At 44.3% G+C, this 19,162-nt stretch overlaps 1 protein-coding gene across 7 annotated transcripts in view; it reads left to right on the forward strand.

Annotated features, from left to right (window-relative positions):
• The window catches only part of FBXO15 (F-box protein 15), a 198,923-nt gene that overhangs the window by 32,440 nt on the left and 147,321 nt on the right, over positions 1-19,162 (forward strand). For all 7 annotated transcript variants that reach the window (XM_073589998.1, XM_073590002.1, XM_073590000.1 and 4 more), the window contains 2 exons: positions 11,145-11,255; positions 11,896-12,000. In XM_073589998.1, the coding sequence (XP_073446099.1) occupies positions 11,145-11,255; positions 11,896-12,000 (216 nt within the window). The remainder of the gene's footprint in view (positions 1-11,144; positions 11,256-11,895; positions 12,001-19,162) is intronic.

Consider the following 19,162-nt stretch of genomic DNA (forward strand, 5'->3'; position numbering starts at 1 on the left):
TTCGACTGAGTTCACCATCACCACCTCCTCAGGCAGGGAATTCCAGATTCTCACTGCCGTAAGACTGGGTTCACACGTAGCGGAACTCTCGCGGAAATTACCGCGAGAATTCTGGAATTCCGCTGGAAAATCGCATTTTAAATTCCTGCGATTTTCCCGCGGAAAAACTAGCATTTTGCAAGCGTAATTAGCTTGCAGAATTGATAGCGTTTTCCAAGCAATCTGTAGCATCGCTTGGAGAACTGATTGACAGGTTGGTCACACTCGTCAAACATAGTGTTTGACGAGTGTGACCAACTTTTTACTATTGAGGCCGCCTATGCGGCATCAATGGTAAAAGATAGAATGTAAAAAATAATAATAAAATAAAAAATATTGTTATTCTCACCTTCCGACGTCCCGCGCAGCCTTCCCGCCTCTCTCCATGCTCCCGGTCCCAGTAATCCTTTGCGACAATTACCGCGATGACGTCTGTTCTCGCGGGATCGCGACATCTCTCATTCGCGATGACCGCGAGACTTCGCGATCCCGCGAGAACGGACGTCATCGCTCGCAAAGGCTTACTGGAACTGGGAGCGTGGAGAGAGGCGGGAAGGCTGCGCGGGACGTCGGAAGGTGAGAATAACAATATTTTTTTATTTTAAATTCTATTTTTTACAGGGGTATGGTACCCAAAGCCCGGAGGACAGTCTCCTCTCCTCCGGACCGTGGGTACCATCCGCAAATGTTATGCTTACTTTTCGCATGGTGTGCACAGCCACATGCGTAAAGTAAGCAGGACAATGCATTCCTATGGTTGAGGGATCGCCGCGATTCCGTGAAATTAATGAGCATGTTGCGTTTTTTACCACAAAGCGATTCCGCCGCGGTAAAAACCGCAGCATTAGCACAGCATTGCGGAATCCCATAGGAATGCATGGGATGCTTATTTTTCACGGCAAAATCGCGCGGTTAAGACAGCCGTGGAAACGCGAAAAAAACGCCACGTGTGAACTCAGCCTAACAGTAAAGAATCCTCTTCTATGTTGGTGGAAAAACCTTCTCTCCTCCAGACGCAGAGAATGCCCTCTTGTGACCGTCACCTTCCGTGGTATAAACAGATCCTCGGAGAGATATTTGTATTGTCCCCTTATATACTTATACATGGTTATTAGATCGTCCCTCAGTCGTCTTTTTTTCTAGACTAAATAATCCTAATTTTGCTAATCTCTCTCGGTATTGTAGTTCCCTTATCCCCTTTATTAATTTTGTTGCCCTCCTTTGAACCCACTCTAGTTCCAATTCCAGGTAAGTTTATCATCAACTAGGATCCCCAAGTCCTTCTCCATGTCAGATTTACCCAGTGGTTTACCGTTCAGTGTGTAATAGTGATATTGATTCCTTCTTCCCATGTGTATAACCTTACATTTATCATTGTTAAACTGCATCTGCCACCTTTCGGCCCAAGTTCCCAACTTATCCAGATCCATCTGTATCAGAATACTATCTTCTCCTGTATTGACTGCTTTACATAGTTTTGTATCATCTGCAAATATCAATATTTTACTGTGTAAACCTTCTACCAGATCGTTAATAAATATGTTGAAGAGAATAGGTCCCAACACCGACCCCTGCGGTACCCCACTGGTCACAGCGACCCAGTTAGAGAATATACCATTTATAACCACCCTCTGCTTTCTATCACTAAGCCAGTTACTTACCCATTTACACACATTTTCCCGCAGACCCAGCATTCTCATTTTGTGTACCAACCTCTTGTGTGGCACGGTATCAAACGCTTTGGAAAAATCACGATATACCACATCCAGTGACTCACCTTGGTCCAGTCTATAGCTTACCTCTTCATAAAAGCTGATTAGATTGGTTTGATAGGAGCGATTCCTCATAAACCCATGCTGATATGGCGTTAAACAGTTATTTTCATTGAGATAATCCAGAATAACATCCCTCAGAAACCCTTCAAATATTTTACCAACAATAGAGGTTAGACTTACTGGGCTATAATTTTCAGGTTCACTTTTAGAGCCTTTTTTGAATATTGGTACCACATTTGCTATGTGAAAGTCCTGTGGAACAGACCCCGTTGCTATAGAGTCTCTAAATATAAGAAAGGATGGCCTCACTCTGGGATACTGGGAGGCTACTTATAGTCTCATTGTGGGGTCATTCCTCGTCGCTTATACTTTGACCCTTGGCCGAGTGTGTGTGACCCTGTTGTGCCTGTGCCTCTTTACTGTTGTCTGGTTCTGTCCCCGTTTAGAGTTCTGCCTGTCCCATCTGTACTGCGCTGCCATCTCTGTGTATGACCCCTTGGCTACGTCCTGACTTCCCTCTGCCTGCCCTTTCTGTACCGCACCTCCCTCTCCGTGTTTGACCCTCCGTTTTGCCCGACCTGAGTTTATCCTCCGAAGCCACCACCGCATACCCCCGGGTCTGCCGTCTCCCTGCAGTGCTCCCCGGTAACCCCGCCCCTTCTGTGACGCACGGTCACATGTTCGCAGGTCCTTCTGACTCCAGCTACCTCATCGTCCCGACTCACCATGGCTCTCAGGTCCCGTCTGCCTGAACTCCCCCGCATCGTCAGACCTTGGGCTCCCTTGTAGTGGCGGGTGAGTTACCCTGTTCAGCTGTGGCAAGTCGCCGGTAAGACAGGTTACTGATCAGCAGTCGTATCATGCCGCTAGTTGGTCCTTATAAACAGATCTTTACTCCTGAGTTTGCTCTTTCTATGTGATTTGAGGATTGCATCGGTGGCTTCCAAGTTCAGTCCCTTTAACCAATTGTTCATCTGTTCATTTATCTATCCTACTGCAGCTAATCTGAATGGTACAAGTAACTAACAGACTTTTTAATTACCATCCTCAAAGCTTATTAAGGAAACGTGCTTTAATATATCCAAACAAAAGGAGTAACAACACCAGAAGATAAAACACCTGACAAGGCTTTCGGTTTGTGGATTTTATTTGCAAATCAAACCTAATTAAGATCTCCAATGCAATGAAAATGGCATTGTGCATCTTGCCAGAAAGAAGGGTAATTAGACGGAGCAGTCCAATAAAGAGCTGATGTCTATAATGTTACTCCATGGTTCCCAGGGAGGGGAAAGAGCCGTCACCTGGGGAGCCATGAATCAACATTATTGCACTTTAGCACTTTATTCCGCTGATCTCACTAATGAGCTCTCCTCCTAGAAAGATGCATGAGGCTGCGTTTGCCGTGCTTCAATGTGTTTACGAAGAAACAGAATTCAGCACCCGAATTTTGAAACTGTTTTGAACTGTGGAAGTTGAGTTTTATTACACGTGAAGGACTGTTTGTGTTGCAAATGTGCTGAGTGCTGGCCAGAATATGCATTAGGCATTCTTCCCATGTGCAGAACATCATGAAGTCTGAGTCTTTCTAGTTTTCCATTAAAGGTGTTTCAGGTTTAACCTTTAATAGATCAATGGCTTGATCTTTTAGAAAATAATACCCAGCCATTACTTACCTCCTGCAGCCGCTCTAGTGCTGCCTGTCTGCAGCTCCGGGACTGTCTTCATTCTGGTAGCTGTGATGTGCCCAGCGTTTATGCCAAGGTAGATGGCACGAAACCCCTGAGCTTAGTGATTAGCTGCAGAGGTTGTAAGCTAGCAACGTGACCTCACCGATTACTCCATCTCATCCAGGACTGGCTGAGAGTCTGGTGTGCCAGGAGTTATCACAATTTTGTCATTTCATAGTCTTTGATGTAATAAAGGTTACTCCTAGTGATGAGCGAGTATACTCATTGCTCGGGTGTCCTCCGAGTATTTTGGCGTGCTCTGAGATTTAGTTTTCCTCGACGTCTCAGCTGTATGATTTGCGACTTGTAGACAGGCTGAATACATGTGGGAATTCTCTAACAAACAGGCATTCCACACATGTATTCAATCTGTCTACAAGTCGCAAATCATGCAGCTGAGATGAGAAAAACTAAATCTCCGAGCACACCAGTATACTCGGAGGACACCCGAGCATGCATGGAAAAACCCGAGCAACGAGTATACTCTCTCATCACTAGTTACTACGCAAAACCTTTTCCAGAAAATTACTATAAAATGGCACTAATATTTATTATAATAGGGATTCTACAAATATATGATCATTTTTTTTCTGTGGCCTTACTCTTCTCTCTGTACAGTTTGTAAGCTCTATGCTCGGGCTACACAGCAACTTGTTTAGCGTGACAGCAATTCTCTGACAATCAGGACACCAAAACATCTATGAAACTTGTCTGCGGCTTGAGGTTGTGCAACTATTTTACAGCTATAAATTTTATATATTTTTCTACACCAAAATCGAGTCAAGCCTTTGTGGGATGTGCCCCAAAGCAAATCTGATCCATGTAGGTCTCGCCTCAATTTATTGAATTTGTAGTATATTTTGATAATGTATTGGAGCCACATACCAAGAACATCATGTTGCAGATTTCATCTTTCAGCAGACTCCTCAGCACTGAGACAGCGAGAATTAAAGGAGAGGCAGACACAAAATAAACCAGGAAAGGTCAGAGAATACAATGTAGAGAGAAACATGAATAAGCTGTTATAGTTATCACAGCGCCATCTACTGTCTACTCTACACAGTCGCACTACATAAGCCTGCAGCTGTTGCATACTCTAATATATCATAGGTCTAGTTCATGCCCCAATGGGTCTGAGCTACTTAGTGGCACATAACGGACCTTCACAACGTTTTTAATGTTATGGCTGGTGTTGGCATAGTCTGTGACAGAGTAATTGCCTCTATTGCACTTTACTTACCTCTATTTTTATTTCTTTAGGTCACGTCGTTAGCCCTTCATGGCACTATTCTTTGTCTAATACAGAGCAGACAGAATAAATGGCTATTACAGTAGAATGTGATCCTTTTCTCTGCCCTTCTACTCTATCTTTATACTTCCTGGGAGACTGGGGAGAAAGGTTAATCTAATTGCCTTCTTTGCCGTAGTCAGTAACATATGGTGTTCTCCTGCATTGTTAGGCTCAGACATGATGGCAGTTTATAGATTTGTGAGAACAAATGCTACCACGTTCCTCACATGGTGCCCATGTATATTCTTCCCCTGTGCAAATTGGAGCGCTAAGGATTTTGGTACGCTGTCACTGTTATTGTGGATGCATGGTGTATATGACGTCTTTAACACCAGTGCTGCCAAATGTTGTCTCTTCCTAAAGCTCAACATAGGAAATGCTAATAATGGCTGTAAATTGCTACCACTATAAAAACGTCTCTCTTAACACTTCCAATCCTATTTCTTGCCATACTTTTCACTTACTGTGTTTCTGTCCTATAGCAGTGACCATCAATCACTAGAAAGTTTTAGCCTGTGCCGGATATTTTGCACTTAAAGTTTAATGGATGTTGCTGTGATTGGCATTGGGATGTCTGGATTTAAAGTTGTTATCCAGAATTGTAAAAACTTGACTTCTCCCTTCCAGAAACAGTGCCACATCTCTCCACAGGGGCTATCTTGTATTGCAGCTGAGATCTATTGATGTTAGTGAAGGTGAGCTGCAGTGACACTCACAACTTGTGCACAGATGGGGCACTGTTTTTGGAAGAAAACAGCCATATTTGTGGACGGTCACTCTAACTCCTTAATATAGGGGAACCCATGATATTTTTTTATTTATAGCGCAGGCACCGGCTAATGAATACTCCCATCAGCTGCAGCTTGCTCTCTCTCTAATCAGTGACAGCAGTAGTAGACTGATGGGATTCTACTTCCATCAGACTCTTTGACCGGAGGTAATCTTTTTACCTCCAGTCACAGCTGCTGGCTCACACGGTCATCTGACAGCGTGGGAGCTGCAGTGATCTCACTGGTGGTAATAATGTTATCGCCGATCAGAACCACCAGTGTTTCTCACGCTGTCATGAGTAAATAAAAAAATACCATGGGTTCCTCTATATTTTTGATAACCAGCCAGGCAAAACTGACAGCTGCGGGCTGCATCCCTCAGCTGTCAGCTTTAGCATGGCTGGTTATCAAGAATAGATTAAAAATTAAAAAAACAGCCTGTGATTCCCACCCGTTTTGACAACGAGCCAAGCTAATGCAGACAGCTGGGGCCTGGTATTCTCAGACCGGTAGGGAACCATGGATATTGGACCTCTCTAACCTAAGAATAGCAGCCCGCAGCTGCCCCAGAAAAGGCACATCTATTAGATGCGCCAATTCTGGAGCTTTGCCCGGTTTTTCCCACTTAACCTGTGGTGGTGGCAAGTAGGGAAATATTTGTGGGGTTGATGTCACTTTTGTATTGTCAGGTGACATCAAGCCCACGGGTTAGTGATGGAGAGGCTTCAATAAGATGTCTATAAATTACTAATCCTACGGTCCTTTTGTAAATAAACAGCAAAAATAAAACCCTTTTTAGAAATAAAAAGGCACACCATTTATGTTTGTTTAAAAATAATAAATATAGGTTAGTATTATTACTAACGCCCATTCCATTGAAGCCCTCGTCCCCTGTAAAAAAACAAAAAAATAAACAGCAATAATGCTCTCTTTTTTTAAATCAGGTATTTTTTTATTAAACATTTTCAAAAATGTAAAAAACAGGTAATCATATACAGGATATTTCCCAAATAGTGTATTACATAAACACAATAGAACCCCACAAAAATCCCTCCCAACTCACCTCCCACCCTCACCCGAAAAAAAACCTCTCATCTCTCCCGATGCAATTGGTCTCTCACAGCTACAATTTTTGGGTTATATCCTCCTCAATGCTCTCATCCATGTTAATCTAGGAGGCGCCAACCCGGGTATGTCCAACCAAGGTACCCACATATCTTCCCATTTCTTAGTTGTTCTTCTCTTTTGATACACATATTTTTCCATATCTATATTATTATTAACTGCATCGGTAACGTCCGTGATTGTGGGTACAGGAGATCCCTTCCAGTGTGCCGCCACCCTTTTACGAGCTTGATATAATATTTGTGAGACTGCCAGCTGGTGCTCCTCCGAAAGCGGCAGTCTCCACCCGACCCAGAAGAGCCATTTTGAGGTCTAGTACCATTTGACATTGATAGACAGTATTAAGTAAATCATTCACACCTCCCCAGAACCTACGTAACCGAGGACAGTTCCAGGTCATGTGTATCAAATCCGTATTGGGCGTTCCACATTTCCAACAATCTGCCTCTCTAGCATAGCCCATTTTCAACAGCCGTACAGGAGTTCGATAAACTCGATGAAGCAAATAAAGATGCGACAGTCTGTGTGCCTCGCTAACCGAGACTTTTGTGACTTCTTGTAATGCATCCTCCCATTCATCATCTGTTAAATCACCTCCATCAATTTGCCACTTAATCTTCAGCATCTCCAATCTTGCCACTCTCTTTTCCAACATGGTTGCATATATCATGGATATAATACCTCTTGATCCTCCTCCCATCACTACTCTATCCAACAGCGGAGTTTTAGCTGGGTTACGTAGTGGAGTGAGTCGCTGTTGTGCTTCACAAGCATGTCTCAGCTGGAGATATTGAAACAATCTTTTATTGGGGATGGAAAATTTCTGTTTGAGATCCTCAAAAGATCGAAGCTCCCCTTCCGAATAAAGCTGTGATACTAGTTTAAGCCCTCTCCTCTCCCATAGCGCAAAACCCTCTAATTTATTTAGCTCTGTACATGTAAAGTTTCTCCAGATCAGGGAATGCCCCGTGACTCCCTGTATACCCAATATTTCTTTGGCTGTGTTTCCATACCTTATCCATGCACTTTATTATCGGACTATTGATAGCTTGACCCTGACGGAACCTCCCTGAGTCTAGCGCCTGCACCAGTAAGTACTTCCCCACTACGCATGTAAGCATACTCCCCGAGGAACTTCGCATGAAGGAATCCTCCTCCCCCCCCCCATCCTCTGAATTGCTGCAACTGCGCTGCAAGATAATACAGAAACGGGTCAGGAACCGCTAATCACACCAGTTCTTTAGATGTACGCAAAACCTCCAACTGAATTCTAGGAACACTCCTCTTCCAAATAAGCTCTCTAAATATTCTGTTTATCTGATAAAAGATTCGACCAGGAATCCAAATGGGCGCATTGTGGAGGGCATACAAAGCTTGTGGCATGAGAACCATTTTTACCAGGTTTGCCCTTCCCACCATACTCAGTGGTAACTTGCACCAGTCCTTTATTTTTTGATGAAATTTAGCAAGTTGCGGGGTAATATTTAAACGCTCAAAATCTTGTATATTATACCCAATATGAATTCCCAAGTATTTAAACTCTTTGACTACATTTAATCGTCCGGCCAATTCCAAGGAGTTCTCAGGAGCATCTCCCACTGGCATAATTGAAGATTTCTCCCAGTTAATACATAAACCAGAGATCACTGCGAAGGATCCAAAGACCTCCATTGCCACCCTCAGAGAAGACGGCCACTCTCCCAAAAGCAAGAGCATGTCATCAGCATACAACGCAATTTTTTCTTGCAAAGACTTATACCCAAACCCCTTAATTTCAGGTGTCGCCCGAATTACTATTGCCAAGGGCTCAATTGCCAGAGCAAACAGTAGGGGAGACAGGGGGCACCCCTGTCTGGTCCCTCTGTGTAAGTTAATTGTATTTGAGATCTCCCCATTAATTCTCATTTTGGCCTCTGGACTCGAATACCCCAGCTGTATCCAGGCAATAAAATTTTTACGGAAACCCATCTTGGCTAATATAGCCCACAGATATGACCATTCGACGCTGTCAAATGCTTTAGTAGCATCCAAAGATGCAACAGCCCTAGGTTCCTTTCCCTTTGATGGGATCTGTAAATTTAGATACAACAGCCGGTTATTAATTGCAGTTGATTTCTCTGGCATAAAACCAGTTTGATCTGGATGAATAATACTAGATATTACTCTAGACAGCCGCATCACCAGAATCTTTGCAAAAATCTTGACATCAAGGGAGATAGGGCGGTATGACTCTGGAAGACAAGGATCCTTATCAGCCTTGGGGAGCACCACTGTGATTGCTTCATTCAAGGACCGGGTCAAGAGCCCATCTTCCCTAGCCGCCTCAAACACCTTCAACAGCTGTGGAAGCATTATATTTGAGTACTATTTATATACCTCCACCGGCAGCCCATCAGACCCCGGTGTCTTATTCCCTGCCATAGAGTCCAGAGCCTCCTCCAATTCCTCCAGACTAATTGGTGCCTCCAGCCCAACAGCTTCCGATTCCGACAGAGTAGGCAGACCAGCAGTCCCCAAAAAGCTACTGAGCAACTCGTCCGAGAACCCGCCCTGCCAATTATATAATGTCTCAAAAAACTCGCTAAAAGTTGATAGAATTGCCCCAGAAGATCTTTCTAGTTCCCCGTTTTTTTTTTTATCTCCGCTACCATTGCAGGGCCAGATTGAGTCTTGATCAGGGTAGCTAGTAGATGTCCAGTTCCCTCCCCCTCCCCGAAATAGACCTGCCTCCGGAAGTATCGTTTATCTGCAGCTTTTGAAAGCTTATGTTGGGCTGATTGTGTTTTTTTTTTTTTTTTTTTATCTTTTAATGCGTTAAAATGTATATCAGACGGCGTTTCAAATATTGCAATTCTGCAGAGATAGCTTCCTTCTGTAAAAGTTCCTCATATTCTCTATTCACTTCCGAGATCCACAGTCCTCTCAGGTAAGCTTTAGATGCATCCCATATTATTTCACTGGGGGCTGTACCCTCATTAATAGCAAAAAATTATTTTAGCAAGTCAGGGATCCTAGCATCTGCTTGAATAATAGGTAGCCAGAATGCGTTAAACGACCATGGTGCCCGTTCCCCTCTCCCGCCATTTTCCCAATTAAATGTCGCCATAACGGGAGTGATCTGACAATGCCCTAGGTTGATACTCCACGCCTCTGGACAGTCAGACTGCCAGTGGGTTACCCAGTATCATATCAATCCTAGACAGCGAGAGAGGGACATACATGAGTACAATTATGTTCGTGGATTATCTCGTTGCCATAAGTCCACCAGCTCAACCTCATCCAACAGTCTCCCAAACGGTGTCTGATCTCTTAATAGTCCCCCTGACCCCTGCGATCGATTTAATGTGTTGTCTAGTATATTGTTAAAATCACCCAATATTATCATCGGGATTCTCTGGTGTCTCTCTACAAACCGAAGACTCTCCTTCAACACTGTTCCAGAATACGGAGGAGGGACATAAAGAGCTACAATCAAACATTCAATTTCTTTCAGTCTGCCCCTCTAACATACAAACTGACCATCCACATCTATTTTAGAACCAGATTCACAGAACGTAGTATTTTTTCGAAACAGCACACTCACTCCTCTAGAATAAGTGGAATGAAAACATTGCCCAACCCATCAAGGACGCAAAGATTGAAGTCTATCCTTTGTCATATGCGTTTCCTGCAAACATATCACCTCCACCTGCGAAGATTTTGCATAGTCAAGTACTGCTTTACGCTTAGTTGGCTCTTTCAGGCCACGGACATTCCATGTCAATATTTTAAGGTTTGGAGCCATAGTACCTACTTATGAGATATAAAAGCAATAGGACAGCGTGAGGAAGCATTTTGCTCCTATACCTAGCCGCAATAACCACATACATCAAGAGACAATTGAGAGAGAATAGAAACATTTCCTAACACACCTGCCCCCCCTTCCCAACCAGTTGAAAACCCCATTTAAGCATAGTACTGGAGACCGGGGGTCTTTTTCTCCACTTAGCATGAGAGTCCAGACCATTAACCATCAGCTTTCCAGAAAAGGGGAAAAATTTAGCGCAGATCCATTATCATGAAGTAGTTCATACACCAAGGATAAGCAGACTCAAGACACTGAATTACGTAATGTTTTCTCATTCTTATCCAGCCAATCCCGTGCATCCATTTTCAAATTTGACATATATATTTTTACCAAACGCAAATTATTTGCATGTGTAGTAGACATTTCCGATATGATGACTAAAGCTGATCTCGTACAATTGATATAAAATGGATACCTAGAATCTTGCATGTCACACAGAAGTCACTAATGTTGATTTTCCTCTTCGTAATCATTAGTTTCTGAAAGAGAAACACATGAGCCAATAGACACTTTATTCTAATTCTTGTGTTTGAACATACGGTAATTTCTGATACGTTTTCTATATTGTAGCACATTTTCAATGGCAGCTCCTGAAAAACAAGCTTCATTTGTAAGAAAACCCATGAAGAACCTAAGGCTACTCAAGACCGCCTGCCCCAGCAAAGTCTCCTACATAGAGAGGTACAGTATGTGACAATCTGTGATAATACTGTACGTTGGGCGTGCCGCCATCAAGCACGGCTATGATCATTGTTTGCAAAGTAGCCCAAGAGTAGACGCAGCCTCGAATCTGAGGTGAATTAAATTCCACAAACCAGTTTGTGAGTCATGACTGAACGCACCGCTTGGAATCTGCTCCTCTCTGATATGCTTTTTGAGCCTAAGCGGTGCGCTGGTTTAACAGAATGTGACTTTTGATTTGTAAATTTGGTGCCTTTCTTGCATGCAAATCTATTAGTTATTATTTGATTACTTCACCTTTTTAAAAGGGACAGATTTCATTACATGGTTATTGTTGACATTTTGTATTTCTATGTAATTTTTTTATTGATTGCAAAAATGTAATTAAGCCATTTTAGTGGGTAATAATACTATAACAAATGTCCCTTCTCCCCTTGGGGCACAGAATGTCTACTGAGTCACTCCTGCACTGATGACTTGTTAGGTCCATGTATACCTGATTTTATAGTGAAAGGACCGTTCCTGAGAGTGAGTATATCGGGGGAGGCTGACTAGTATTAAGAGCAGCCAGGCTACATTGACATGTTTTGTTATTTTTTTTTGCAACAGTAGAGTAAATTGGTTTCCTTGTGTTTTGCAGTGTACCATGTGAGGTCCTTGTGAAGATATGTTCATATTTAGACCCGATATCTCTGATGATGCTCGGTAGTGTCAGTAAGAGGTTCTATGAACTATCCAAGGACAAGTAAGTGTATAAGACTAGCGGCTCTGGCAAATCTATTTTAGATATTTTATCGAGTCAGACTTTCTTACAATCGGGAATTGTTGCTGGCATTAAAGTGAGATATAATGAAGATTTTCAGAAAATCAGATAGAGAATTAAAAGCAAGAAGTAGACTTGGCATTAAAGAGGTTGTCCAGGCTTGGGGCTCAAGTCTGCAGTCACTCTGTGTTTCAGCAGTCTTGTGAATCCTCGCAAGGCACACACTGTCACGATTCTCTGGTGCCAGCGCCAGGAGCAGGAGGCCCCATGACCAAAAGTGTGCAATTTGCATACTTTTGGCAACATTCTGACTAGATGTGTCTGGCCTTGCCCAATACAAATGAATTGAGTGAGGCCAGACACGTCTTCTGGTTCATGACTGCCTGTATGCAAATCGCACTCTTGCGGACGCACAAGCCGCCATTTCAGTACCAGTTAATCATGATCGCGCACATAATGACTGCAGACTTGAACTCCAAGCCTGGACAACCCCTTTTAACTTTTTGTATTTTGGGCCTTCTTTCTGATCCATTACTGCTAATATGGTAGCTTCGCACACAGCGGATTTGCTACTCATATCCACAAATATACCATCAAGTAAATGTCCAAAAGAGACAATAAAAGTATATGGCACGTCAACACAAATATTTAACTCCAATCCTTCCTTATGATAAAGTAAGGACAAAAAAAGAGATCCATAAATTAACATTTTTATTTCTGATATTAAAAACAACAATTTATGTAAAAATAAGCAGAATGCCTCAAAAATCAGGACAGAACAACTCATGCAAAAATCGGTGGATGTTTTTTCATATATCTGGCACTGTGCAATTTATGATAAATAGTTATTTGCATATCTTTATTGGCATTGAATTTTTGATATATAGGCATTTAATACCTTTGTATTCTATCTATGTTCCACTGATTTTTGCATGAGTTGTTCTGTCCTGATTTTTGAGGCATTTTGCTTATTTTTACATAAGTTGTTGTTTTTAATATCAGAAATAAAAATGTTAATTTTATGGATCTCTTCTCATATCCACAAATCCATGCCAAATCTTGTAGATTTTTGTTCCCTGCAGGAAAAATCTGATCATGAATAATATAAAGAACCTTCCGTATTCGCCTCCCCTGTTACTCCCATGGTAATATTAGACTTCCCCAACATTGTCCTTTATGCACATGGTCTCCAGCGCGGACGTGTCATCACATGTAACCTTTGCAGTCTGGTGAGTGGGCACTTGTGACAACATGTCATCACTGGAAGCCAGATGTGCAATGGCCAGGAAAGATGAGTTTTCTGTGGCTTTCTGTAATCAAGCCTTGTAAATTTTACTGTGAATTTAGGAATAATCCACTGCGAAATTCATCAGGATATGTTGTGAATTTAGGCCCTTCCCCCATCCCGTTGAACTCAATTGGCTTAAGGAGTTTTCTTCTCTTGGACAGTGTCCCTAAAGTGTTGCATAAAATATCTTCTGGACTGGTGCCATTCCTACGCTCTGAGTTGTGCATCCCCTGGTATTCTTGTGATTATACTATATGACTGCTGCAGCCCATCAGCACGAGTTCACCGGTGAACACAAGGTTCAGAGCGGAGGAGCGATGCCGGTCTGGGAGGTAAATATATAATTTCTCCTGTGTTCACTGGTGATCTTGTGCAAATATACATATACATTTATATAGCTCTGGCAAAAATTAAGAGACCACTGCAAAATTTTCAGTTTGTCGGATTTTTCTCTTTATCGGTGTATATTTTTGTGTAAAATGTAAATTGCTCTTTTATTGACGCTCACTGAATTTACTAGCAGAGAGATACAGTGAGCGTTACGTTGCCTCCATCCTTAAAATTTCTAAGACTGCAGTCCATTACAACAAGGCCACGCAGCAAACATTGGGGACAACAAAGCTACAGACCGGCAGAGGGTGAAAACGACTCTCCACTGACCGGGATGACCGTCATCTTATTCGAATGTCAATCAGCAACCGCAGGATGACATGAAGTGACCTACAAAAGGAATGGCAAAAGGCAGCTGAGGTGAAGTGCACGGCAAGAACAGTTTGTAACAGGCTCCCAGAGGCAAGGTTGAAGTCATGTAAAGCTAGAAAAAAGCCTTTCATCAATGAGAAGCAAAGGAAGAGCCAGGCTGAAGTTTGCCAAAGACCATAAGGATTGGACCATAGAGGACTGGAGTAAGTAAATTATCTCTGAGTCTATTTTTCAGCTTTGCCCAACACCTGGTCGTCTAATGGATAGATGGAGACCTGGTGAGGCGTACAAGCCACAGTGTCTAGCACCCACTGTGAAATTTAGAGGAGGATCGGTGATGATCTGGGGTTGCTTCAGCAAGGCTGGAAATGGGCAGGTTAATTTTTGTGAAGGACGTATGAATCAAGCTGCATACAAGGTTATCCTGGAAAAACAGTTGATTCCTTCTGCTCAGGCAATGTTCCCCAACTCTGAGGACTGTTTTTTCCCAGCAGGAAAACGCGCCATGCCACACAGCTGGGTCAATTAATGTGTGGATGAAGGACCACGACATCAAATCCCTGTCATGGCCAGCCCAATCTCCAGACCTGAACCGTATTGAAAACCTCTGTAATGTAATCAAGAGGAAGATGGATAGTCACAAGCCATCAAACAAAGAAGAACTGCTTAAATTTTTGTACCAGGAGTGGCATAAGGTCACCCAAAAGCAGTGTGAAAGACTGGTGGAAAGCATGCCAAGACGCATGAAAGCTGTGATTAAAAATCATGGTTATTCCACAAAATATTGATTTCTATACTCTCCCCGAGTTAAAACATTAGTATTGTTGTTTCTAAATGATTATGAACTTGTTTTCTTATCATTATTTCAGGCCTGCAAGCACTGCATTTTTTTGTTTTTTTTGACCATTTCTCATTTTCTGAAAATAAATACAGAATTTAGTGCTTGGAAATTCGAAGACTAGTGTTGAGCGACACCGTTCGATACCCAAAAATAGCGGGTATCGCCGATTCCGATACCGGAAGTCCCATTCAAGTCAATGGGACTTCCGGTATCGGAATTAAAAAAAGCCCTTTATTTCCTTGTTGGCTAATTCTACATAATTGAAAACAAATAAGAATCATGTAGAATGTATTGTGGGAGGTGGAGGAGACATTAAAAGCATAGTGGTTTATTAAAATCACATGGCATAGCATTAATTCCAATTTTTTTTTCAGTACGTTCGGAGTTAAAAAGATATTGACTATGTTAACCTTTTTTATATTTTGTCAGCTATGTATGTTTCACAACTTCCATGCTCTTCACGTTCTTTTGTACTTCTCCCACACTTTCTCCTTCATGATCCGCAGCAGTAGCATTTTTTTCATCAACTTTTTCTTCACCTTATTCATCTTCTTCTTCTTCATCTTCTTCCCATTAATTTTTTTTTCCATTCTTCATATTCTTCTTATTCAGCGATTATCAATTTTAATATGCTATTTCTTCATCTTCTTCCTATTCTTCTTTGTCTTCATTTTCTTATGGTGACAGGCATTCCTGTAGTACTTATCTATAAAAGTTATAAGATTACACCTTACGTTCTGCCTGTCACTAAAGATTTACAACAGGATTTGTCCGCGTTCAGTTTGGCCTGCAGCAGCAGGCATTTTCCAGGGGCACCACGAGGAGGAACGGACTCACCCCCATTTACTGCTTAGTCTTCTTCTGCTTATAATTTTGATTTCTTCTATGCTGATTTTTAGTCTTATGCTTAATGTTCTTCTGCTTTCTGTTCTTCTGCTTTTGCTTCTTCTGCTTCTTGTTCTTCTGTCTTTTGTTCTGTATCTTGGTGGTTGTCTTCATGTTCTTTGTCCTCTTGGTCTTATTATTTAGGGTCATATTTCTGGTCTTCTTTGGTGTGGTCTTCAGGGTCGTCGTCATCAGGGTCGTCGTCATGGAGATCAATAAGGATTACCAAAGACAATTTCAAAAAGCTTGATCTTGGAAATGTAGCAGAAGGTACAAGAAGGCTGAGAAACTGGCGAGAACCAGCAGACAGTGCTGGCACCCGGATGGGTAGCAGAAGGAACAAGAGCCAATGGCACTACCGAGGACCAACTGACGGTGCTGGACCACGGTTACTAAGCAGAAGGTACCTGTGCTAAAAAGCACTACCAAGGACCAGCTGACGGTGCTGGACCTCGGATACCGAGATGGAGGCACCTAGGCCAAAGGCTGTGGCGAGAACCAGCAGACAGTGCTGGCACCCGGATGGGTAGCAGAAGGAACAAGAGCCAATGGCACTTCTGAGGACCAACTGACGGTGCTGGACCACGGTTACTAAGCAGAAGGTACCTGTGCTAAAAAGCACTACCAAGGACCAGCTGACGGTGCTGGACCTCGGATACCGAGATGGAGGCACCTAGGCCAAAGGCTGTGGCGAGAACCAGCAGACAGTGCTGGCACCCGGATGGGTAGCAGAAGGAACAAGAGCCAATGGCACTACCGAGGACCAACTGACGGTGCTGGACCACGGTTACTAAGCAGAAGGTACCTGTGCTAAAAAGCACTACCAAGGACCAGCTGACGGTGCTGGACCTCGGATACCGAGATGGAGGCACCTAGGCCAAAGGCTGTGGCGAGAACCAGCAGACAGTGCTGGCACCCGGATGGGTAGCAGAAGGAACAAGAGCCAATGGCACTTCTGAGGACCAACTGACGGTGCAGGACCACGGTTACTAAGCAGAAGGTACCTGTGCTAAAAAGCACTACCAAGGACCAGCTGACGGTGCTGGACCTCGGATACTGAGATGGAGGCACCTAGGCCAAAGGCTGTGGCGAGAACCAGCAGACAGTGCTGGCACCCGGATGGGTAGCAGAAGGAACAAGAGCCAATGGCACTTCTGAGGACCAACTGACGGTGCTGGACCACGGTTACTAAGCAGAAGGTACCTGTGCTAAAAAGCACTACCAAGGACCAGCTGACGGTGCTGGACCTCGGATACCGAGATGGAGGCACCTAGGCCAAAGGCTGTGGCGAGAACCAGCAGACAGTGCTGGCACCCGGATGGGTAGCAGAAGGAACAAGAGCCAATGGCACTACCGAGGACCAACTGACGGTGCTGGACCACGGTTACTAAGCAGAAGGTACCTGTGCTAAAAAGCACTACCAAGGACCAGCTGACAGTGCTGGACCTCGGATACCGAGATGGAGGCACCTAGGCCAAAGGCTGTGGCGAGAACCAGCAGACAGTGCTGGAACCCGGGTGGGTAGCAGAAGGTACCCATTCAAAGCAAAGTAGCCAGGCCGCAAGCCGGCCGCAGTTACCGAAACCCACAGTCCTACAGGGGGTCCATGTCCCATTGGCACTACGGATCCAGCCTTCAGTGCCAGTTCCCGCAGCCCACATAGGAGTCACCTAAACTGCAGGCACCGTAGAGTCGGCTAACCCGGCCGCAAGACGACAGGACAACGGATTGGTGGCATAGTGACCTTGACACTACCCGGAAACAGCAGGCGTGCTGGAACCAGGCTGGGCAACAGGGAGTACCCGTGCCAAAGACACTGCCGAGCACCAACTGGCGTTGTTGGAGCCCAGGGACAATCATGGTGTAGGCCGAGGCCTACTTGGTGGTAGTTTTAGATTGTTTGTAGGCTACAACAGACTGTCAACGTGCTCCAATTAGGCATCTGTCTCCACTCTGTTTCCAGGATTTCACGTGACCACCAACACCGCCAGTTTATGCGTACAGCAGCCGTCTGCCCAATCCACACGTGTTCCTGTGTTACTGGGATTCTGTAATGTCAGCAGATCCCCTGATGTGTGTCTGCCACTGTCTCCTGCTCTGTCCACATTCCCACCGCTTGCAGTGGGAAGGTGGACAGCGCAGGAGACAGTGGCGGACACATATTGGGGGATCTGCTGACGTTACAGAACCCCAGTAACACAGGAACACGTGTGGAATGCGTGGACGGCAACTGTGAGCAGGAACTGGCGGTGTTGGAGGTCAGGGGAAATACTAGAGACAGAGTGGAGACAGAGGCCAAATCAGAGAATGTTTAAATCTGAAGTAGTTACAATTTGGAGGCAGCAGCAGTTTGCCCTCCACACAGCAGGGGATCAGCTGACATTACTGACCCCCACTTTCACATGAACGAGTGTGGTTTTTCTGTGTGGACAGCACTTCCGAGCACCAACTGGCGGTGTCGGAGCCCAGGGAAAATCAGGTAGTAGGCCGAGGCCTACTTGGAGCCAGGTGTAAATCTGAGGTTGTTTGACTGTGGAGGGAGCAGGACACTTTGCCCTCCACACAGCAGGGGATCAGCTGACGTTACCGAACCCCACTTACACTTGAGCGAGTGTTTTGTCTGTGCGGACAGCACTTCTGAGCACCAACTGGCGTTGTCGGAGCCCAGGGAAAATCAGGTAGTAGGCCGAGGCCTACTTGGAGCCAGGTGTAAATCTGAGGTTGTTTGACTGTGGAGGGAGCAGGACACTTTGCCATACACACAGCAGGGGATCAGCTGACGTTACCGAACCCCACTTACACATGAGCGAGTGTTTTGTCTGTGCGGACAGCACTTCTGAGCACCAACTGGCGTTGTCGGAGCACAGGGAAAATCAGGTAGTAGGCCGAGGCCTACTTGGAGCCAGGTGTAAATCTGAGGTTGTTTGACTGTGGAGGGAGCAGGACACTTTGCCATACACACAGCAGGGGATCAGCTGACGTTACCGAACCCCACTTACACATGAGCGAGTGTTTTGTCTGTGCGGACAGCACTTCTGAGCACCAACTGGCGGTGTCGGAGCCCAGGGAAAATCAGGTAGTAGGCCGAGGCCTACTTGGTGGCAGTTTGCGATTGTTTCTAGACTACTACTAACTGTCAACGTACTCCAATTAGGCCTCTGTCTTCACTCTGTTTCGAGTATTTCCTCTGGCTTCCAACCACGCCAGTTGCTGCTCTGAAATGCCGTCTGCACAACCCACACTTGTTCCTGTGTTACTGGGGTTCTGTAACAGCAGCTTCTCCCTAGAGGCGAGTCAGGCAATGTCTCCTGCTCTGTCCACATTTCCACTACAAGTAGTGGGAATGTAGACAAAGCAGGAGACATTGCCGTGCTCAACTCTGGAGATGAGCAGATGTTACAGGACCCAGGTACCACAGGAACAAGTGT

This window comes from Dendrobates tinctorius, unplaced genomic scaffold (assembly GCF_039654945.1).
Source record: "Dendrobates tinctorius isolate UK_male_01 unplaced genomic scaffold, ASM3965494v1 ptg000115l, whole genome shotgun sequence".
In the NCBI taxonomy this organism is placed as follows: Eukaryota; Metazoa; Chordata; class Amphibia; order Anura; family Dendrobatidae; genus Dendrobates; species Dendrobates tinctorius.